The 24,074-nt window shown below is 47.0% G+C and overlaps 2 protein-coding genes across 3 annotated transcripts in view; both read left to right on the forward strand.

Annotated features, from left to right (window-relative positions):
* Positions 1-5,212, forward strand: part of LOC110089773 (complement C4) — a 78,185-nt gene extending 72,973 nt beyond the window's left edge. Inside the window, exons 40-41 of the mRNA XM_072988536.2 lie at positions 497-629; positions 4,682-5,212. Coding sequence (XP_072844637.2) covers positions 497-629; positions 4,682-4,823 — 275 coding nt within the window. The 3' untranslated portion in view covers positions 4,824-5,212. The remainder of the gene's footprint in view (positions 1-496; positions 630-4,681) is intronic.
* Positions 5,213-8,650: 3,438 nt separating this feature from the next.
* Positions 8,651-23,798, forward strand: LOC110089769 (uncharacterized). 2 transcript variants are annotated; one of them, XM_020813050.3, is made up of 6 exons: positions 8,651-8,988; positions 11,551-11,745; positions 14,487-14,545; positions 15,381-15,507; positions 18,811-19,956; positions 22,276-23,798. In XM_020813050.3, exons 3-6 carry the CDS (start codon positions 14,498-14,500, stop codon positions 22,926-22,928), a joined length of 1,974 nt encoding a protein of 657 aa, XP_020668709.3. In that variant the 5' UTR covers positions 8,651-8,988; positions 11,551-11,745; positions 14,487-14,497; the 3' UTR covers positions 22,929-23,798. The 2 variants fall into 2 exon arrangements, with proteins under 2 accessions (XP_020668709.3, XP_020668710.3); XM_020813051.3 differs by having other exon boundaries at positions 14,490-14,545.
* Positions 23,799-24,074: the final 276 nt, after the last annotated feature.

The raw sequence follows: 24,074 nt of genomic DNA on the forward strand, positions 1-24,074 counted from the left end.
ATCAACTAGGGATGATAGGAGTTGTAGTCCAACCACCTCTGGAGGGCCACCAGTTGTCCACTTCTGCCCTAGAGGGAGTTTGAGGAACTTTTTTCAGTCCAACAGACCAATTCCAGTTCAGAGAAGTTCCTGGTGCTTTTTTTCTGAGAGACAAGTGCACTGTATGTTCAAAATTGCAATAAATTAAGATATTAATATTTGAAAATATATACAATTAAGCTTAAGCAATGTTCAAACAAATTGAAAACGCATGATTTTAAAAAGATGTTATTAAAAGCATCAGTCCTGCGACGAGGGCATTCACGGATCAAAGGTCAGGTTATAGAGGAAGATTTTTAACCTACTGGTGGAAGGCTCTGAGGCCAAGCCAGCCTTGCGTGGGAAGGGAATTCCACCTAGCGAAGCTTCAGCGATGCTGCCTCTGCGGGTGGTGCCAGAGTCAGACCACTGCTGGCCCGCTCCTCGTGATTTTGCAAATCTCCCTTTTCCTTTTCAGCTTCAGACACAACCGTCTCCATCAAGCAGGTCCGGCGCTTTGTGGTGCGTGCAGCGTGCCGGACGCGGCTGGCCGTGGGCGGCACATATTTACTGATGGGACGTGACGGGGAAACCCACGATGCTGAAGGCCGGTAGGTCAAGGGCAAGGAAGGACAATCGGCTCTATATTTATTTTCTTGCTTTCTATATTAAAAATATTTTTGCCTCGCCTTTCTCCTTAAGAAGGACCCAAGACAGCTTATTACATTATTGAAAGACAGTGTTCAAAGTTAACAATAGTAAATACAGTAGCACTCCCATATCCACTGCGGATTGGTTTCAAGGCCCCTGCGGATACTGAAAACCGTGGACAATGGCAAATACGAGGGAGAGACAGAGAGAGAAAGAGAGCTAGCTAGCATGATAAAGGGGAAAAAATCCAGAAAAACTTATCTTCATATGCATTACCAAAGTTTATTAGTGTATTCTTCACTAACAAGTTGTATTCATAGCATGTTCTCTGTGCGTTTGATCACTCTAGTGGCCAGTTCTGGTAATACATGTAAAAAGAGTTTTTTCTGGACTTTTTCTTCTAATACAGTGGTGCCCCACTTGACGACAATAATCCGTTCCAGGAAAATCGTCGTCAAGCGAAAAAAAACCCATTGGAATGCATTGAAAACCGGTTAATGTGTTCCAATGGGGGAAATACCTCATCGTCCAGCGAAGATCCTCCATAGGGGAAGCCATTTTCGATCCCTGTCTTGAGAACAATCGGTCCGGAAAACAGCGGGGAGCCATTTTGCGAACATCAGCTGTTTTTAATCGTCGTTAAGCAAAAAACAGTTCCCGAATCGTCATATAACGAAAAAAAACACATAGAAACATTGTTTTGCGGTCGCTATAGCAATCGCAAAAAAGTCATCGTGAAGCGATTTCGTTATCTAACGGGGTCATCGTCAAGCAGTGCACCACTGTATTTTTAGTATTTTCAGAACATGGATAAGTGGAACCGCAGATACGGGAGTCCTACTGTATACAGATATTAAAATGGATCAAACTAGCACACTAAAAAAATATAATCAACACCAAAACGCATTCAAAGCAGTAAGGTATGATGATCCATTAAAAAATCTCACTCAGGCAGCCCGTCACCCAGGGAAAGCTTGCCTGAAGAGAAAGGTGTTCACTGCTTGCGGAAGGACAGCAAAGATGGGGCCAGGCTGGCCTCCAGTGGGAGGCAGTTCCAGAGTCTGGGTGCAGTAACAGAGAAGGACCTCTCCTGTGTCCCCACCAAACATACCAGTGAAGGTGGCAGGACTGAGAGAAAGATTATCTTAACACCCAGACAGACTAACAAGAGATCACAGAATTGTCAAAGGGTCCTTAACGTAGCTTGGGAATAAGTGGAAAATGTGGAGTCCTGAAGACGGCAGTCTAGGGTGGAGCTTGGGAACAATGTGTGAAATTTAACTTGCTCCTGTTACATTTTTAGTAATAACTTTTAGATTTGTTTTAATCATGAAGATACCAAACGACACTATTCCAACATGGCTTGTTATGTTAATTCATCCCAGCCCCTTTTCGCAACTCTCCGTGGCATTTTCCGTTCCAGTTGCTTAATAAATCAAGCAGCTAATTCAGGTGCTTAACGTTTTTGAGATGGGGTAGTTTAGACGGCTTGAATGATTCAATCTGACTGTGTTAACCTTTCCAAGCTCTGCCCAGAGGTCACGTGGCCGAGGTTTGCTGCCATGCAGGGTCATTTGTCAGCGGGGAGGGGAGAGAGGGGGAGGGGGAAGGAGGGCAGTGTGCCTGCTGGTCATAATTAGGGTGTGAAAACGAGAAAATGATGAGCGGAGCCAATGCAAACAAAGACAGTGGTGCTCCTGTATTCTTAACACGTGCACAGAGTAAGCTTCAACAGGAGCAACTTTTCATGGCTTTATCTGACAAAAGGCACCTACCAAAACTCCTTCCTATGAAGGGATGGAAATTTTGTGTGCAGATGACACAAAATCGGGCAGAATAGCTAATACCTTGGAAGATTCAAGGTTTTGACTGGCTTGAGCACTGGGCTGAAAACAACAGAATGAAATTTAACAGGGATAAGTAAAAAGTTATACACATAGGGGGGAAAACAACAACCCCAAACTAATAACCCCTATTAATTAATTAAATAATTTAAATAATTAAAAAATAATCCCTAATGCACAGTTACAAGATGGAGGATACTTGGTTTAGTAATACCATATTTCCCTGAAAATAAAACAGGGTCTTATATTAATTTTTGCTCCAAAAAAATCACATTAGGGATTATTTACAGGGGATGTTTTATTTTTTTCATGTACAGCAATCTACATTTATTCAAATACAGTCATGTTATCTTCTTCTGGTTGCCACAGAAGGGTGAAGGGCGGGGTTTCACTTAAGTGAGGCTTATTTTGGGGGTAGGGCTTCTATTACGAGCATCCTTAAAAAATCATACTAGGGCTTATTTTCAGGTTAGGTCTTATTTTCGGGCAAACAGTGTATTACAAGTGAAAAGGATCTTGGCACTGTTGCAGATCAAAAGCTGAATATGAGCCAACAGCGCCATGTGGCTGCAAAAAAGGCAAATGCAATTTTAGCCTTTATTAACAGAAGTATGGTCTGTAAATCTTGTGAGGTACTAGTCCCCCTCTATTCAGCCCTGGTTAGAGCTCATCTAGAGTGGTGTGTCCCATTCTGGACATCGCACTTTCAAGAAGGATGCCAACAAACTGGAGCAAGCTCAAAGGAGGGCAGCAAGGATGATCAGGGGGCTGGAAACCAAGCCCCAGGAGAAAAGACTGAAGGAACTGGGCAGGTTTAGATTTGAAAAGACTTGAGGGGAGATCTGATAGCACTTCTCAAATACTTGAAAGGTAGTAAGAAGGAGAGCAGGATCTGTTCTTGATCATTCCAGACTGCATGTTACCTAATAATGGGCTCAATATATAAGAAGCCAGATTTCAGCTGAATATCAGGGGGAAAATGTCTTCTTAGAACAGTACAATGGAACCAGTTGCCTCAGGAGGTGGTGAGCACTCCAACATTGGAGGCATTCAGGAGCAAATCAGACAACCAGTTTTGGCAGATTTCCTTTGATTTGGATTCCTGCCTTGAGCAGGAAGTTGGACTCGATGGCCTTATGGGCCCCTTCCGACTCCCATCATTCGATGCTCTTCTCTTGCCTCTGGCTACTCAAGCGGGCCTGTCTCTTGAGTGGTCTGCTCAAAGACGGATTTAGTGTGACCTTGTTCGGCCACCTGGATTTCAGATGTGTTGAAAGCCTCTCCCATCAAAGGAGGGGATGGGGCGCAGGGGATCTCTCTGTGCGTCCTCCTGGAAACAAACGTGCCACGTCTGTGAGAGAGGATCTGGGATCTGCCGATCATTCGGGGGCTGGGAGAAGGAGAGATCCTTGTTGCGGCTTTCTCCCACCTAAATGGCAGAGGCAGCCATGCTAGTCTGTTTCAACAACAATGAAAACAAAACAGGAAGGATTGTGGGAACTTTGGGGGTCCCAATTAAATAAACAATTTAATGTTGATTAAATAAAAATTTATTTCACCACAACCTTTTTGTGGAGTGCACCCTCCAGCGCATGAGCTCTGCGTGAAATGGGTGGGCTCGTCTCAGATGTTCCCAGAGTACACAAGGCTTCTGTCTTGCTCTTCATCTTTACCACATAATAAACGCCATTCCTTTTTTACTAGCTGTGTTCTGCGACTATTCTACGGTATTCAGGATTTCCCACACAAGACTTGAAAAGTTATTCCTAGAGAGCACAAGATCACCCAGGGGCCATTGCTGGCTAGGGAATTCTGGGGACCTGTAGTCTTCAAAAGTATTTTTCTCCCCCAAGCTCTGCTTTGATCACTCCTTCTCTAGAAATGCCACTTCCATCCTTCACATTTTGTGAGGGAAAATGTTGATTTGGGAGACCAGAGTGTCTTAAGATTTGTTGTTATAGAAAGGACTTACAACGTCCCTAACTGGGCTTTCAAGGTAAGTTGAGATATTTAGGGAATGGTTTTATCAATTCCACGCCCTCAGTGAGTTTTCATGGCTAAGTTGGGATTCGAACTCTGGCCAGAGAGTTCCACCTTAATTCTCCTACAGATTCTGGGAACTGGGGTACGCTGAGCTTTCTAATTAATTTTCAATCCTTTTTCTGCAGCCTCCAGTACCTGCTGGATAAAGACAGCTGGGTGGAAGAGCTGCCCCTACAGAAGCTCTGTGCCGCCACCAGGAACCGCAACACCTGCTCTCAGCTCCAGGATTTCCTCCGTTCCTTTGCCGAAAGTGGCTGCCGGGTCTGACCCAGCAAACAGGACCAAGGATGCCACAGAAATCCAGCTTCTCCTTCCAGCCGCTCTTCTCTGCCATTTGATGCTTTGTGCTTGGAGAAGATACATGTAGGAAGAGCTTTTGTGTAGAACCCGAAAGTTTTGTTGTTGTTTTTTGAAATTGGGTTTGGAAAGAATCAAAGAGGCCACATGGCATCAGAATTCACAGAGCAGACGGAACTGTGGACCGAACGAGCATTACTGCAAGCAAATCTTATTTTTTAAAAAATAAAGTGGAGGAGGAAGCAGATTTGATCTTTTTTTTTTAACCTTTTTGTTGCCAGCACTATTAATTATGCTCTGAAATGTATTTGCACTATTTTAAACTGCTGGTTTGTTCAATAAATAGTATTGCTATCTCATTTTGCTCCCTTTATCTGTGAATTCTTTAGGCTGCTAGAAATAAAAGGATGTGAGGGGTGGCTGTGGTAACAGTAACAAACCTTTTTAATCTTATTATTCAGGTAAGCCTTTGACTTACCTGAGAAGACTCCCTGGAAAAGACTCTGATGTTGGGAAAGTGTGAGGGCAAGAGGAGAAGGGAACGGCAGAGGATGAGATGGTTGGACAGTGTCATCGAAGCCACCAACATGAATCTGACCCAACTCTGGGAGGCAGTGGAAGACAGGAAGGCCTGGGGTGCTCTGGTCCATGGGGTCACAAAGAATCGGACATGACTAAACGGCTAAACAACAACAAAGCCTTTGACAACGTAGTTACAGTGAAAAAGGGTCTTATTCCCAATGGTGTGGGTCTTTTGCTCCTTTTGTGATTTTTTTAAAAATTTGCCCATATCACACAGATGGGCACATGGTGTTCTATCCCCTTACTCATTTTTTCATACAAAGACATTGCAGCTCCAACATATGGACAGATGGGTGTGATAAGAAACTGCTACTTATGCAAGAAAAGCAATAAATATAATAATAATACTAATGATGAGGAGAGAATGCACACAAGTGGTTTACTCTTCCCTCCTTTTGAGTTAGGTTTAGAAGAGGTTGCCCCAACAGTCTGTGCTAGCATGTCGGGCAAAAACAAATGAAAAACAAAGAAGGCAAAACCGTAGTGACACCTTGGAAGATTTAGCCGCTGTTTTAAACTGAGCCTTCATGGACAAGGAAGTGGACTTGTGCATGAAATCTCACATTAAAATACAGCAGTTTAGTTTTTTAAGGTGCCACAATGGTTTTCTTTTTTTAAATTTTCTTTTGTTTTCTCCTTCTGCTATTGGGTTCTTCAGGCGTTGGCGACGGTTCCCTCATTTTGGCAGGAATAAGAGACAGAGGCAATTTCAAAAATCCAACTGGTTCAACTTTATTAACTTCAGATTAACAAGATTAACCAAATGAAATGGATCTAAACAACTTACCATAATTCCGGCAACGTCTTATAACTCAAAACTTTTGTTCCTGGGGTAAATATGTTGCTTCTTACATTGAGGCTGAACCAAAGCACTCGCAATCAGTCATCCCTCTCAGTGCGGTCCTCCGTACTGCGCACAGCAAGGGTGTTTCGCCCAGTCCCCTTCTAGAGGTGGAACGTTGTAAGAGGGACTGGGACGAATCACTTTCCTCCCCCCACCTTGGTTGCGAGGATAAACCACCACAGTCCATTCTAAGAGTTTCGCTCCCTTCTTCTCCACCTTAGGTAGCTCTGGATCGGGCAGCAATCCTCCGACAGTCTTCAAATTCGGAAAGTCTTTTAACAAGCTGCAGACCTTAGCAGAAGCTGCTTCTTCTCTTTCTGTCTGCACCGCACAATCTCTCGTCTCTTTCTCTATCTGGTCTGTTCCAATTCTGAATTCCCGCGCATCACCTCCTTTTATTACCTCCTCCCATTCTATCAGATCTCGCTCCTCCCCTTTCTCCTCCTCCTGATCCTCTGATAAACACACTTCTATCGCCTTCCTTTCTGTCATCCCTTCTATATTTATGAGTATCCCCTCTACACATCCGCAAGCTTCCTCCTGCACATTTTGGATTGAGGACAGCTCACTAGCATGCTCTCCTTCACACCTTCTTAAGGTGCCCCGAGATTACGCAGCTTACCCAAAGCTACATAAGCTGGCTCTTCTCCCAGGAAATACGGAGGGGGGGGAGGAATTGAACTCGCAACCTCTGGCTATGCAGCCGGTTACCAAAAACACTGAGCTATCCAAACCAGCCTGGAAAGTGCTAACTGTGTGAAAAGCCTGTGGATTACGTATATGCACATTCTCCTATTTGCACTGGAGAGCATTAACCCTGCTTAGCTCTTCATATGAACTGAGATCTCCATTGTGATGGTGGTGCAACTGTTTATGTGGGATAATTTTGCAATGGGAATAATTTTAACAGAGGTGATAGCAGCTGATAATGAGGGCAGAAGGAGAGCACACCCCACCTGAAAATCCGGGAGGGGAGGCAACACCTTGATTTGTCCATATACAGTGGTGCCTCGCTAGACAGTTACCCCGCATGACAGTTTTTTCACTAGACATTGACTTTTATTCGTGAAACATTGATTCCTATGGGGGAATTTTGCTGGTCAACGATTTAAACAGCTGATCGGCGGTTCGCAAAGCGGCTTTCCTATGGCCGCTAGACGACGATTCTTCCCCATTGGAATGCATTAAACAGGTTTCAATGCATTCCAATGGGGAAATGCTTTTCGCTAGACAATGACTTTGCTAAACAGCGATTTCAGTGGAACGTATTATCATCATCTAGCGAGGCACCACTGTATATTTTTTCAATACTTGTCTGTTCCTGTTCCCATGATGTCTTGTTTTGGTTTTGAGGCAAAGGGGGCAAAACCCAGACAAGAGGTTCTAGAGAAGATGTGACTTTTTCTCTCCCCGAGCTCTCTTTGGGAGAGAAGTGTGGAGCTTTGTGTTCCTGGACTACAACTCCCAAAATTCCCACAATAAGCTGGAAGTTGTAGTCCAGGAGCACAGATTTTCACCTCTCTTTAACTCAGGCACTTGGTAAGGTGGAGCAAAATCAAGAAACTTGACAAAGCTATGGTGATGCCCCTCGCTCTTGGAGGAGACAATGTGGTGTTGGACCATCGTCTGCAGATTCTCCACTTAGGAACTAATCTTCGAAACCTTTCTTCTTCGGCTACAGTTCCCAGAATCTGATGCCCCGGACGTAGCAACAATTTATTTAGCAGCTGGAGCACAGAGAAAACTCATCCACAGCCTTCTGCAATAGGCCCCCTTCAGGTCCAATAACTGAAATGTCATATATAAAACAACCCCAACGCCCAAGCACGGTGAATGGGCTGAATTCCATTGTTACGCGGTCGCAACGGATCCTCTCCTCGAACAATTCGCGTCCGCTCCGAATTAAGCGTCCACGGCTCCCAGGTTTAAAAACCTGCCCCAGGTTTCCCACACCACTTTCCCCATACGCACGTTTTTTGGGCTTGCGGCTTCTCCTCCCCCGGAACGGTGACAGCCACGCTTCCTCGCGATCTCTAGCTAGAGCTTTTATTTCGTGGAGGGAATTAAAGGCGCTAGTCCTCATCGTTCTCTCTAGACGCGCGACTCCCTTTCCTCCCCCCACCACCCAAAAAAAAAAAAAAGATACGAGCGCCAAAATACATTTTAAAAAAATAAATGCACCACGGCAGAGTTTGCAACCCAGGTCGCTCTCCTTTCCCACGTGGCTCCGACAGCAAAGAAAAAAAAGGCCACCCCCAAGAAGAAGACGACGGTTTCCTCTCCGGTCCGAGTTCCTTTGCCCCGCCGGCCAATGAGAGCGGGAGAGGTCCCGGGCGAGGAGGCGGGTCCCTTTCCTCTGATTGGCCGCCGCCGAGCTCGGTGGGCGGAGCAGGAAGGCGAAGCCGAAGAGGAGAGTCCGGCTCCCCATCCTCGCCCAAGTGCATCGCGGCCTTGGCGCGCCGAGAAGGGGAGGAGGAAAAGGGGGGACCGCAGAAGAGGGAAAGATCCGGCAAAGTCTCTCCGGATCCCAGGCCGGGGGGGTCCATGGATCGGGCGCGGCGGGCCGGGAGAGCCCCGGGGTGCAGGATTCCCGCGCTAGGCCGGCTCTTCCCAGCCGGAGAAGGGATCCGATCCGGAGCAAACCCATTTACACGGAACCACCGCGCTCTCCAGCTCCGCCTCGACTAAAAACTTCCTCCGGCTTCCTTAGTAAGGATGTTTGTTTTTCTTCCTTTGTCCGGGGTCTCTGGCTCTCTTCTGGAAGCTGTCCACCCGCTTAACTACCGCCTTTCCTCTCCCGCCCCCCAAGAGCCGTCGGACTACAATTCCCATCGTCCCCAGCCGCCATGGGCAGAAGGGGGGGTGATGGGGGCTGTAGTTCACCCGGTGTCCTCGGTTATTTTCCTGCTTCCCGCTGTGCTTGTTTTTCTCTTGCGTTGGCTGCGGTTACTTTTTCTGATCTTACAAGTGGGGTGCATGCAGACGATCACTTTGCTCACGTGTCGTGCCTTCCCCGCCTCCCCGCCCCCATCTGCATTTCCGCTCTTGGTAGCTCAAGGAAATAGCTACTCTTACCTGTAAATATTTGGTGGAGAAATACACAAGTGGCCAAGCTATTCTTGGCAGAGAGTTGAAAGAGCTCCGCTCGCGATGGCAAAGTTTTGTTTCTCTGTGTGAACTCTAAAGCCGCCATCGCTGTTGTCACTGTGGGTGTACAGAAATATGCCTCTGAATTGCTAATCAATGGGCAACAGAGGAGGGAGGGGGTTTGCTAAAAAAAAAAAAACACCTCCGTCTTATTTCTGGGCTGCTCATAAGGAATCCGGTTGCTCACTGGAAACAGGATGTTGAATTACAGATACTTTAGGTCAGACACGTCTTTGTTCTTTTTTATATCCTACTTTTGTGTTTAGATAACAATTTTTTTAAAAAAAACTTTGCACATCTGTAGACTGTTTTATAAAGTAGGTAGATAACCACCTCAAGGCAAAAGGGAAATCCTGGTGAGTTGATTGATATTTATCCTATTAAAAAAAAGTCCTAAACAAAACTTTTTTAGTAGTAAGCATCCTTGAAAGCAGGAGGACTTCTATCACGGTGTGAGTTGACATTTCACAGTCATTCGGTTCCTGCTGGCTGGAAGATTCCAAGAATAATAATCTGAAAAAGTAACATTTCCAAGTTGTGCCGCTGATAGACATTATTGGACCCATTTGTCATGTAATGTCTAATTTGAGAGGGGTGAATAGGGGAGTGGCCATACAGATGATGTTGGAGTGTAGCTCCCATCAGGCATAGCCAACATAACCTTGAGTGAAGGATGATGGGAATTTGAAGTTCATCAACATCCGGATGAACCCGTTTCTCCTATACCTGGTCTAACATTATATGTATATCTGTGTATATTTATACACATATATTAAATGTCCAATACCAGTCCATCCCGTTCCCCTTTTCCATCTAGATCAGACTGGTTTAGTGTTATGATCCAAATCATTTAAGAAATAAAAGATAAAATTGGTTTTCTAACATCAGGAATGGAAAGGGGGCAGGCATACTTTTAAAAAGTGAAAATTGCCTTTATAATTTTAATAATAATAATAATCTTAGAACAGCAGATCTGGAAGAAACCCTATGGATCATCAGGTCCAGCCCCTATCAAGGAGGCCTAGTGGGGAATCAAACTCCCAACCTCTGGCTCTGCAGCCAGATGCCTAAACCACTGAGCTATCCCTGTGAGGAAACCTCTGGCCATGCTATCTGCAAGTTTTTAGGGGTGGTGGCCCAACCCTCCCCCCCCAAAAAAAACCCCTTCTTCAAACTCTGCAATGAGGTCATTTCCCAGATTCTTCCAGTGGTGTGATCCCATATACAGTATTGTCATCTGCGTAAGTGTACCTTTTGCATTCAGTGGGGCTTTCTTACAGACCTCTCGACCCGACAGCAAGACCTATTAGATTCTGTAGGATTTACCTCAGAGTAAACATGCTTGGAATTGTAATGGGACCCCACCCTGACCTGGCACAGTCGCTGTTGTTGTAAACCACTGGCAAGCAAACTGTGACCAGGACCCACACACACACCCACACACACAGGCTGTTGATATACCTCTATAGGCCAACTCTCCCCTCAGAATCCAAAATAATAATCCTTTTATGCTTTAAGCAGCTCCAGGAGCTGTAGTTTTGAGGTAAGATCAGGCGGAAACCCTGCCCACCAACCCCACCCATCCCAAAGGACCCACACATAGGAAGACCCACACATAGGAAACCAGAAGTGGACGTTTAGCAACATCTGGTTTTCTTCATTTTCTTCATTTTCGTTCGTTTTCAGGGCTAGTGGAGAAAATAGGGTTCTGGCCCTTCTGAAACTGCCCAGGTCTGTTGTAAACCATAATCCGCCTTATGTCATGCTAGAGATATAGATTCTTTGGATTAAAAAAAATCTAGCATGTATAGATCTTGTCCAAGAGATTACGTTGCAGTCCTGGCGATGGGAGATGACAAAAATTGACACAGAAATGGCCCTTCCCCTCCTGTCTATTTTCTGCTAGCCTTTTAAGCTTGACTGTTACTTTTGGTAAAACGGTTCGAAAATCGATGTTGCAAAATATTTCCTGCCTGTTATCTGATTGGCTGAAACCCGGGAATCTGTGAATCGCCAGATCCCACAGAAGGGGCAAAGAGAGGGTTCTTTGTGGGGTGGGTGGACGACCTCTTTGGGTTGTAGATCACTTTGGTCTTTTTGTTTTTGTTTTTGTTCTGCACTAAGGATGCCTGCTGGGAACGAGACGAATTCATGCTTATTAATTTAAAAGCTCAGGTGGTGTACATGGTCCCTTTTGCCCTCGCCATCCCGTGGTGCCGTACAGAGCAGGACTTGGGGGCCGGAGTCCAGGGCCCCCATTCGAGCAGAATGAGCAGGAGGGCCCTCAAACGCAGCAGGGCTGGCCCACCGCCTTTTGAAGTAAGTGAACCTCACACACGTTGCTTTGTCAAAGGGGGGGAGAGGTGGGCTTAACAGGCCGTGAGAACGCCACAGAGTTTTCGCTCAAACGGTGCCGCTTGGTGTAGCATCTCCTGGCTGTGCAGCTGGGGGGATTCTGGGAGTTGTAGTCTGGAGAAAATAGTCTTCTAAATTTGTACGGTTGCTGCCTGGGAACAAGACCAGGCGGGTTTGGTTGAGCAGCAGCGTCTGGCGGCACCATGAGTGGATCTAGATCCTTTGGCAGTTTCTGGGCTTCGAAAACTGCCTGCTTTGGACTACAACCTCCAGAATCCCTCAGCTAGCATGGCCGCCAACCATGCTGGCTGGAGGATTCTGGGAGCTGTAGTCCAAAAAAAGGGGACGGAGAGCCTTTCCCAGCCTCATGCCACACCATGTCTTATGTCGAAGGTTGTCTAGAGCACTGGTTCTTAACCTTGGGTTACTCAGGAGTTTTGGACTGCAACTCCCAGAAGCCTTCACCACCAGCTGTCCTGACTGGGGTTTCTGGGAGTTGTAGTTCAAAAGCATCCGAGTAACAAAGGTTAAGAACCACTGGTCTAGAGCAGTGGTCCCCAACCTTGGGCTTCCAGATGTTCTTGGACTAGAACTCCCAGAAGGCTTCACCACCACCTCTGCTGGCCAAGATTTCTGGGAGTTGAAGTCCAGGAACATCTGGAGGCCCAAGGTTGGGGACCACTGGTCTAGAGAATAACCCATCATGACACCTGCCCTCTTCAGTCCATGGGTCTGATGTGCTCATGGAAGCATAGCAAAGTGTGCTGCTTATATACTGCCCCGTAGCGTTTAAAGCACTCGGAGGTCTATAATTATGCAGGCTACACGTAGGGAGAAATAAGAGCTTGCCAGGTCTCTTCAAGATGACAATGTACAGTGGTGCCTCGCTAGACAGTTACCCCGCATGACAGTTTTTTCGCTAGACATTGACTTTTTGCGATCGCTATAGTGATTCTCAAAACAGTGATTCCTATGGGGGAATTTCTCTGGACAATGTTTGGTCCCTGCTTCACAAACCAATTTTCGCTAGACAACGATTTTGACAGCTCCCTCCGCCCTCGCAAAACGGGTGTTTTCGGGACCTAAGCTTCGCAAGACAGCGATTTAAACAGCTGATCGGCGGTTCGCAAAGCGCCTTTCCTATGGCTGATCTTCGCTAGACGACGATTCTTCCCCATTGGAATGCATTAAAATGGTTTCAGTGCATTCCAATGGGGAAATGTTTTTCGCTAGACGATTTCGCTAAACAGCTATTTCAGTGGAATGGATTATCATCATCTAGCGAGGCACCTCTGCATTTTCTGGATACCCAACTGCCTTGAAAACGCGCCTTTCTACTGCTGAGATCAGCCGCAGCTTTGAAGGCAGATGCTTAAATCTTCACAGGTGTCCTCTCCCTCATAACTCCAGCCTCGCTCTTCAACCAGAAGGATCAGAGAGCACGTTTTAGCCAAGGGCATTTCAGAGTCTGGCTCTGAGGGATTTGAGAGGGAGGTTGAACTCAGGGACCCCCTTTTCATTGGCAGAATGATCTCAGCAGACGGAGGCAAGCCCTGCGTCAGCGACATGGATTTGCTCCACTGAAATGCCCTTTTGCCAGTTGAGAAACTTCAGGCCTGGGGGGGGGGTCTGGGCGTGGGCCCCTTGGGATTCCCCAGACGGCCCGGGTCCCTTTGTGTCTGTGCCCACTCTTCAGGGGGTTCCTTGCTTTTGTGTCATTGCCCTCTCCAAATGTTGAAATGATTTTCCTAAACTCCTGGCTGTAATCATTTCTGAACTCCTGGCGTCTCCTGCTCTAACCACTACACCGTATTGCATGACTTCACCAAATAGCTTGCAAAGGCCTTCGGAGGCCCCTCCGAGACAGATTAAATGTTTGGAAGGGACATTAGAAGTCAGGGGAAATGTGTACATTACCATTTGCATTATAGCCAGGACAGCGCCTTTGGCTTTGCGATGAGTTCTCATCATCCCTCATAAACAGGCTTCTGTCATTAACCCTTGACAGAGTAGCAGTAGTACAGGTATACACCAGGGGGCAATATCCAAAAGATCTTCCCTGAGATGATGAAGACACCAAGCACCAGGGCAGTGTTGATAGCAGATATTGTATTATGTACAGAATATACAAGTATATTTACAGCTCAGTCTTTGTTCTCAGTTCCAAAGTAATGCACAACAGTTTCCACAGAGTTTAGTGCATATATCAGAGTCAATGTCCAGTAAATAAGTTCAGTAGTCGCATACCATACGTTCCGTCCAACTTGCCAGAGCTTCTCTTCAATACCAAGCACGTAGACACGGCTTCCTCCACGATTCTCCAGCACAGGAACACGACGACTCTTCCACAATCACACCAACTAGGATCACCACCAACAACCCACAGATTGTGCGTGCTTGTGCTGCTAGTTTTATCCCAGTATTGTCCAATCCTATGATTGCATTCACAGCTGTAACCATTACCTCAGCTGTATATATTCAAGTTTTGCTTCACTTTACAATACTGATCCTGACAATACTTATTGTCATGTTACAAAACCGGATTTAACAATTCTATCAGGTTTAGCCCAAACCTGTCAACCCTTTTCTCCTGTGTTACATTTATCAAAATGGGCTCATGCATCAGGGGAATGTGGGTGTGGGTGTGGAGGATTTGAAAGCTTCACCTAAAGCATCTCTGAAGTTTCTCTCTCTCTCCTCTCCAGCAGGCTGCGGAATGACCTCCCTGTTCATTGGTGGAGAAATCGAACAGAAAATTAATCTGGTAAGGAAGAGTTTTGCTTTTTTAGAACCTGCAGCTGGATTTTGTATGGATTGGGGAGGTGGGTGAAAATAAGGCTCCCCCCGTCTTCCTTTTTATCCTTCCTCTGACAGCTTGAAGACCCGTCTTTTCAGGCAGGCTTTTAACATTCATGCTCGCGTCCCTGAATGCCTTTTTAAAAGTTAAGATGGCTTTTAATGTTTACTTGCTTTTAATTTTCAGTTGGATTTTTAAGTAGTGTGTAGTTTTCATTGTTTTTCAGTGTTTAACTTATTATGTTTTTAATTCTGTTCTTTGTAATATTGTGAGCCACCTCAGCTTCTCCATACCGTGAGGAAGGTGGCCTGTAAATAAAGCAAACAATCAGCAAATAAATAAATCAATAAATGTGCCTGGAAGAGTGAGACAGAGAGCAGGCTTGGAAATCAGCCCACAAAAGTTCTGAGACCGCTGTGTGTGTATGTGGGTGAAAGAGTGTGTGTGCAAGAGTGCACAAGAGCAAGCACATAATGTGTACACACACACATGCACCGACCAACCACAAGCCTGTAGGGCAGGCCCTACCAAGGGGCAAAGTGAGGTGATGATGGCCGGGGTCTGTGGTCACCAGATGGCCTTCTGATGGTTGTTGGACTGCAGTTTCCATCAGCCTTAGCCAGCAGAGCTGGCGCTGGGGGCTGATGGGAATTGGAGTCCGAACAGACCAGGAGGGCCACAAGCTCTCCATCACTGCTGTAGAAGATGATGTTGGCCAATGAGCTGCAGCCGTTCTCTGGCCATCCCGGCCCTGTGATCTTGTGGTCTGAGTTATTCTTTCTTTTCCCCCTTCCCCCTCCAGGGCCCTGTGACGTTTGAGGATGTGGTCATCTATTTCACAGAAGCAGAGTGGGCTCTCCTAACCTGGACGCAACGAGCTCTCTACAAGGAGGTCATGCAGGAGAACTACCAGAATGTGATGTCGCTGGGTGAGGAACCACTCTCTCCTCTCACTGGGGGCGGCTCTTTCTTGCGGTTACTCTCTTGGCATGGAAACCCCTGTGCCATTGCTCCATCCCAGGGCAGGGTTTTGGAATTCCCCCCCCTTTGGACTGCAACTCCCAGAATCTACTAGCCATGATTCTGTGGTTACAGCGGGCAGAGGTCATGTTTCCAAGCTTCTAGCGGAGAACCTTGGGCGTTCTAAGCGGAACCTTCGCTTTGGCCCCTCCCACACCTTCCTCCTTTGTGAGAGGCGGAGCGCTGCTCCCTGGGGGAGGAGCTTCAGCATTGACTCCTCCCATCACGGGCAGAGCTTCTGGTGTCACTCTGGTGATGTGGGAGGAAGTCATTGTACAGGGCCAAGGGTATCCATGTCCCATTCTCCACCACCACCACCTTTGCGTGCTTCCTTTTCTTTAGACGAGCAGCCCTGACATTGTGAGCTGCAGCTGTTCTGCCAAATCCCAGTGGTGGATGTGTGCATATCCCCGGAAGGAGTACTGTACAGTGATGCCTCGCAAGACAAATGCCTCGCGGGACGAAAAACCCACAAGATGAATGTTTTTTGCTATCACAATGGTGCCTCACAAGACGGCTTCTTCTATGGCCGTGCTCCGCAAGACTTTTTTTTTGTGAGACCGATGCCTCGCAAGGCGAAAAAATTTAATTCGTCTTGCGGGGTTCCCGTAGGAATGCATTGCAATGCATTCCTATGGGAAATCGTTTTTCACAAGACAGCGCTTCTCGCGGAACGAATTACAGTGGTGCCTCACACAACAATGTTAATTGGTTCCAAAAAAATCAACGTTGTGTGAAACATCGTTCTGTGAAACACCATTTCACATAGGAATGCATTGAAAACCGGTTAATCCGTTCCAATTGGAACGGATTGCCATCGTTCAGTGAAAATCCCCATAGGAAACATCGTTGAGTGAAACAATGTTTCCTATATTGGAATGTATTGAAGCCGACTCAATACATTTCAATGCCTTTGCGAAGTCCTTTTTCGCTCCTGTAAAAGTGTCTTACAATGTTTGGACGCTGTTTTAAATGATTGCAATGGTTAGTCCACCTCCTGAAACCTATGCAAACTGATTTTGGTGTTGTTCTGACACTTCGTTAATTTATGATGATTTTTTGTTTTTTCTCCATAGGAAACCATTGGATGGTCTGTCTAATGGTTTCCAATATTTTATTTGGAGATAAAAGTACAACAGTAGGTGTGTGTATGCAAATGCATACACACACTTATAGGAGTGACTAACAAACAGAAGTATTTAATGAAACTGAGAATAAGGCAAGACTTCTAATTGACCGGCAGGGCCTGTAATCTTAAACAAAATAGCACCTTTAGGTCTTACAGTGTAGTTTTATTTCTTTGAGGCCGGCATCTGCAGTATGTAGGCAAAACAGCAACAGACCTCTGTACAAAATTCAGAAACCAGAGGTCTGCCATCTTGACTAAGGAGCTGGAACAGCCAGCAACCACACACTTTTAACGCTGAACCTCATGGCCTTTCAGACTTGTCTTTGGTTGAAATAGAGGGACCGCCAAATCCAGACACATCAGAAAAGAGAGGAAACTTACAGGTTGACAGACTGGCTACCTGAAGACCTCATGACCTGAACTTAGAGGACAACACATGGAAACATGGATCCACTTTGGAATTCCCTGTTCTCTGGGTTCCATAATGCCTGTCTAGGAAACAGCATACAGTAATGCCCTGCTTAACACTCAGGATGTGCTCCAATAAAATAAATTGAATCCACACTAAACATGTCAGTGGAACTTTTTACCTTATGGCAGAAGTTCCAGAGGCCTGGTCTACCTCCAGTGTGATGCAAACAGACCATACCCCGGGCTTCCCAGAGGCCATGCCTACCTCCTCTAGGTAGGCCAATCCCCGGTTGAGCATCACAAAATGGCCACCTGAGCACGTGCGCTATGGTGAATCACCACTGTACAGGGTTGTGTGGTGTGTTATTGTACTTTTACCAGAGCAGCTGACGAAGGCAGAAGCCAAAACATTTTTCTTAACTACTTCTGTTTTTTAGTCGTATGTGTACATGACCATATGTGTATATGATCCAGGAAAACCTTGATTGAGTGCTGTTTGGTTTTCATTACCTCTGTGAGTACACACAACAAACACATGTACACACGTGTGGTCTTTTCTGCTCCACACCAAGCACCTTATGCCACCCAAAGAGCCATGTCTGTACAACCGAGTGGTCAATGCTTGACCGTTCTCATGGCAACACCCTGTCTGTTTGTTTGCAACTTTTTATAAGCTGGTACTTTCCTTTTTAAAAAAGTAACTAAAAGTAATTAAATAATTTACTTATTTTAGTTACTATTTTTGAAAAACAGTTTTTCTTTTAGCTTTACAATCCCAGGGGCCACCCCCAGAAGAAAGAGTAAATCACTTTTCGGTATTTTCTATTTAGAAAACCTGCAAAAGGGTCATCATAAGTCAGTATTGACTTGACAGGACACAGTTATTATTATTACAGTGGTGCCCTGCATAGCGACGATAATCCGTTCCGAAAAAATTGTCGCTATGTGGATTCGTCGCTATGCGGGGCAAAAAAGCCCATAGGAACGTATTAAAACACATTTAATGTGTTCCTATGGGCAAAAAACTCACCGTTATGCGGAAATCCTCCATGCGGCTGCCATTTTCGCTGCCCGGTAAGCGAGGAAAGGGCACGAAAACACAGCGGGCAGCCATTTTCTTTACCCAGCGGCCATTTTGGAACCGCCGATCAGCTGTTAAAAAAATATCGCTATGCGAAAATCAGTAAGCGAAATGCTTACCGATCATCATAAAGTGATGTTTTACTATTAAAAACATCGCAATGTGATCGCTTTTGCAAAAAACATATCGCTAGGCGGATTCGTCGTTAAACAAAGCGCTCGTTATGCGGGGCACCACTGTATTTTGTTGTCTTTTAAAAAGCCTTAGAAAATGCACATTTTCTTTTTCTTTTCTTTTTTTTTTTTTTTTTGGTCTGCATCCGATTGTCACATTAGCAAATACAACAATACATCAACCATGTGAACCTCCTTCATTAATTAGTGAGATCAGACTTAACAATTTTTATAAATTTTTATAATTACAAAAGCAACTGTAGACAATCAGTATAAACATGGCAAAGGAAGATAAAATATCTCTTGCCTAAGGTGCAGTGGTCTAATCGTAGTTTTGTGGTTGGGAAAACAGAAACTGGTTGTTTGTTACTTCCAAGCTCTGGGACGTATCCTGTGCTCATTAGCCTCTCCTTGGCAGGCACGTCCCCCATCTCCCAGGCTCCCACCGCCACGGCAAAGGACACCCAGGAATCCCAGAGGCAGAGGGCCAAATTTTGGAGCAAAGAAGAGATCGGGTTGTTTGTTGACCTCTGGATCAGCCCGGAGGTGCAAAATGAACTTCGGAATATGTACCACAATGAGGCAGTCTTTAACTGGCTCTCCACGGAAATGGGCCTGCGGGGTTACAACCGGTCGGCCCGCCAGTGTCGCGAGAAGATGAACGCCTTGAAGAAGAAATATAAGGAAGTCACCATCCAGAGTAAGGGCTCCGGGGTCGACCTGAGTGCCATGCCCTACTATAATAAACTAGCCATGATCCTGGAGAAAAGAGATGCCACCCCCAGGTCTGCAGGAGGCAGTAGCGGCCCGGAAAAGGGTCAGTGGCAGAGACAGACGTCACTGACGCTGGCCAGGCAGGCCTCGCCGCTCACTCTTGGGACGTCTGGACAAGCGGCGAGGCCGTCTCTCACCACCACCCCTGTTCTGAAGACGGCACTGACCGGTCCCCAAGGGAAGCCACCCCCTCAGAAGCAGCCGCGCCTTCTCCAGGAGACGTTCACGCGCTCTCAGGCTGGCGCAGGGTCCCCCACTCCCTCCCACGAGCTCCTTTCCCAGCCTGGCGGGAGCGTGGCGGCCCAGAATCATGGACTGGCTTCCTCTAAGCGGCCGGCACTGACTCCCAAAATCAAGGAGGAAGAACCGCAGGAAGACGACGCCAACTGCATTTCCGGCGTGCTCCAGAGCGCCCTCCTGCCCGTGGAAGTCCGGGTGGTGGATGAGAACGGGCTCACCATTGCATCGGTCGAGTGCAAGCAAGAGAAACAGGAGGAGGATGGGCTGGATCCGGCCACCGATCTCGGACTCGATTTTGAGGACAAGCTTATAAGAAATATTGTGGCGGATGGCGACCCTCCGGAGGTAACGTCGATCCAGGTCGACCCAAACGGGCTTCCAGAGTTGTCGGAAGAACTGTACGGTGGGGCCGAAGGGGCTGAGGACATGCCCACGGATTTGCTCCAGTCTTTGGACGATCGGTTCTCCGGCTACCAAGGCCAAGAAGACAGCAATCCGGACCGCGAGAAAATAGAACAAGAGTGCCCGTTATCTAGGCCTTTGTCCGCAGGTAAGGAGGTTTGTTTTGACCCTGAAGGCATTTGATTCCTTCTGTTGCATCTCAGCTTAATCTTTCTCAACAGTTGTTCTCCTGAGGTTCTGGAGAAGATCACGGCGCCTTCACCCTTGGCCTGTGGGGTCCGGGAGCTGGATTCCAAAATGTCAGGAGAAAAGGAGCCGAGGTGGACGATAGCAGGGATGTGGGCATGTCTTGGGGGGGTCTGAGTCCCAAGACCCTGCCTGGGGGATTCTGGGAGTTGTGGTCCTGGGAGTTTCCTGCCATCTCAGCGGCAGCGACGCTTACTTTACCGGCCAAGTCTGCCTTAATGGTGGTTGCTGCTCCTCGCCCTGGCCAGGCAGGAACTGTCGCTGGTGGCGGTGCTGGCAACAGCAGCCGCCATCTTGGTTTCATGTGTCCCTCCGCAGCTGCTATAGTGCGCAGGCATCCAGAGGAGCTCTGGAGCAGGGAGGGCATCTGTGGCAGTGCCTTCTGTGTGTCCCTCTATGTCCTCTCCCCCCACAGATATTGTTATTCATTGCCAGGAGAGGGAGGGAGGGTGCAACGTCACTGACGCTGGCCAGGCAGGCCTTGCTGCTCACTCTTGGGACTTCTGGACAAGTGGCGAGGCCGTCTCTCACCACCATGCCTGTTCTGAATACGGCACTGACTGGTCCCCAAGGGAAACTACCCCCTCAGAAGCAGCCACACCTTCTCCAGGAGATGTTCGTGCTCAAAAACGTGACTTGAAAAAAAGGTTTTGAGTCAAGTCCGACGGTTTTGTTTTTTATGAAACCAAGTCCAGTCACCAGTCCCCGCTCCTGGAAAACAGTGATGTAAATCTTACTCGGCGAATGATTCGGTGCCCCCCTCAATCTACGTACAAGAAAAGAGAGGTTTGGCCCATCGTGTGCAAAATTTGGTATACCTGTTACTTTGTTACATGGATTAACCAAAGTTGTAATATTGGACGTTTGTGTCTTTCTGCTTGATCAAGCTTTCCTGTTTTTTCCCCCCTTTTGCTTCACAGAGGGTAGTTTTGTGCCAAGATAGTTCTTTTTGTAAAGTCTGTTTTACTCAGATTTTGGAAGCCACGAAGGAGGAGAGAAAACACCGGACTTGGGATCCTTGGTTTGTCCTGGAGGGGAAATCCCTGGAGGAAGTTAGAGAATGGAATTCCATGGTTGTTGTGGGTTTTTCGGGCTCTTTGGCCATGTTCTGAAGGTTGTTCTTCCTAACGTTTCGCCAGTCTCTGTGGCCATTGGCATCTTCAGAGGACAGCACTCTGTCAGCACTCTGTCCTCTGAAGATGCCGGCCACAAAGACTGGCGAAACGTCAGGAAGAACAACCTTCAGAAAATGGCCAAAGAGCCCGAAAAACCCACAACAACCATTAGTTCCCGGCCGTGAAAGCCTTCGTGAATACAATGGAATTCCAGTTGGGAAAGTTCTTCATGGGAAGAAGCTGTGGGTTGAGTGATCCTGACCGGGAGGGCATGGTGTTGTCGTGTTTTCCCACCAGTGTAGATATTTTTTTAGAGCACAGCTGAATCCTATGCATGTCAGCATGCAAGCGATCCAGCTGGTTCTCTCCGTGGCTTCAAATTTTCAATGTCCTGTTCTTCAAATGCCACTTGAAATTAAACAACGTGGTGTTTGAAGCTTAGATGCTTTTAAATCCCCACTCTTACCTCCCATCACAAGAACAGCATTCACCTGCGGAGAGCTAAAGAGAAGGTGGTTTCTCCTCAGCACAGAGCAGTTAAATCCTCATTCTTATCTCCAGTCAGTGATCAATGTGTCTTAACCTATATTTTTAAACTAATTTTTAAAACATTACTGCATTTTTAAATGCAACCACTAAGTATATTAGCCGAAATCTAGTAGTAAGTTGCCATTAGAGGAGGCCCATTGAATCTGTGCAGATGACACAGGGGTTTACTCATCAAATCCCCACTGATTCAATGGGTGTACCCTAATTGTGATTAGCTTTTGGTCCTTTTCTTTTTAATTTAGCTTGTTTTTTTTTGTAATTCTTGAGTCACTGTGGATGCCCTCCCTGGAAGAAAGCAGGCATAGAAATGAAAGGAGTGATTGAATTCATGAGGAACTCGTGAGTTCCCTCATATAATGCGCCCTGATCCTCTCCTGAAATTTCTGCTCAGGGTTCTCTCTCTCTCTCTCTCTCTCTCTCTCACACACACACACACACACACACACACACACGCACGCACGCACGCACACACACACACACACACACACACACACAACTTCCTCCTGATTTATAGGGGAACGGCTTACCAACTGTTGTGCTTTTCTGCTCCTTTTTAGCTGAAAGTCTCATACAGGAGCAGGAGCGCAAAGCCCTTGAAAACGCAGACGCCGCCTCGATCCTCCTGGACATTGTGGGCTGTAAGGATCCTAACTCAGGTGCCGATGGGGGCCTTGGTGGGGTGGACGAGCCCCCGTTGAGCCACGTTCTGCCCCCCGGAGACCTGGAAGGAGACGCGCCGTTGACCAGCGCGCAGAGGGCGGCCAGGTTCAGAAACAAGAGGAAAATAGAGCGCGCGCAGCTGGCGAAGGACCTCATTAAAGCCACCAAGGAGACCGGGGAGCAAATCCGCGACGCCCTTTATGAGCTGGACAGCAAGGAATCTCAGCGCCGGGTGGACGACCGCCGGGTGGCCGTCTGGTGCGCCAGGCACATTGCGAAAAGCATCAGGGACTCCAGCCAAACCATGGCCTCCGCCATGCGCGACTCGGACGTGGCCTTCCAGCGCTGCATGGAGAGCTACACGGCCGCTCTGGAACGACAAACGACTCTGTTGGAGCGCATTGTGGACACGCTCACGGGGCGGGCGGCGCCTCCGAACGCTCCCGGCGAGGAGACCTTAGGGGCGTCTGTGCCCAACAGTCCTCCGCCTGCGCCTTCTCAGATCCTTTGCGTTCCCCAGGAACCTCCCCTGGCTGAGAAAACAGTCTGAGGAGGAGAAAAAAGAGCCATCTTAAGGTTGCAGGATCAGACCAAAGTAGTAGAGCAGGACTTGGAAAAACGGACATGTGGCCCTCCAGACCGTGTTGGGATGGCAATTCCCGCGGCTATTTTTTTTTTCCTCCTTTTTTTTTCTATTCTTACTGGTGTGTTTTTAAATTCTTACGCTTTTTATTCATTTTGCATTTCACTAGTGTTTTCTCCAGTTTTATTTTATTGCCAGCTGCCTTTGAAGTCCCACTTGTGGGAGAGAAAGGCAGGGTAGAAATGGACTCAATAAAGTCCTTCCCATCAGCTGATGTCGGTTAGGGTGGACGATGGGAGTTGTGGTCCACTTACACCTGGAAGGCTATATGACCCGCCGCCCGGCCTGGCTGCCTTAAGGGAAGCCCTACTTTGTTAATGCCCGTAAATGAAACAAAGCCACCAAGCAATCGTTGACCTGCACGCACCTCAATACTTTATTTCATACTTTATTACTTTTACAGGGTCTATGATCCACATTGCTCAAGATTTCCTTTTGCATTACTGAACAAAATGTTTATGTTGCTTTCTTGAGCTCCCAACATCCAGGGATCTCCAAGTCTCTGGCTCTAAACCTTGGGACCTCTGATGTTCTCGGACTCAAACTCCCAGAAGCCTTCACCGCTAGCTGTGCTGGCCAGGATTTCTGGGAGTTGTAGTCCAAGAACATCTGGATTACCCAAGGTTGGGATTTCCCAGAGCTGCCATTCTCAAGGAGTAACATTTCCAAGCACTGCAAAGTGCTGCTCTTATTGGTACCTGGCGGGGGAAGCCTTTTGCCTTATCCAGCTGTTCTAAAACCAAAATAAAGCACACGAGGGAAAAGGTTTTAGCTTTACCCAATCTCTGTAGTTTCTAGCCACCCAGCAGATGCTGAAGGCAACTTGCCACAATGGCAGACCACCTCGATGTAAGCAGACTCTGTAATGCTGATTTTCCCCCCTAGTACACCCCAATATGGGGAGGGCTTCCATGAATGGAGAAAGCTGACCCTTTCTGATTGTCATCATCGTCCATGCATGGTGGTGAACTGGAAATCAGAGTGGAGCAGATACGGCTGGTACTCATTTGCCTAATACAGGTTTTGGAGTGCTTGAATAGGGTTTTTTTTAAT

This window comes from Pogona vitticeps, chromosome 2 (genome assembly GCF_051106095.1).
Source record: "Pogona vitticeps strain Pit_001003342236 chromosome 2, PviZW2.1, whole genome shotgun sequence".
In the NCBI taxonomy this organism is placed as follows: domain Eukaryota; kingdom Metazoa; phylum Chordata; class Lepidosauria; order Squamata; family Agamidae; genus Pogona; species Pogona vitticeps.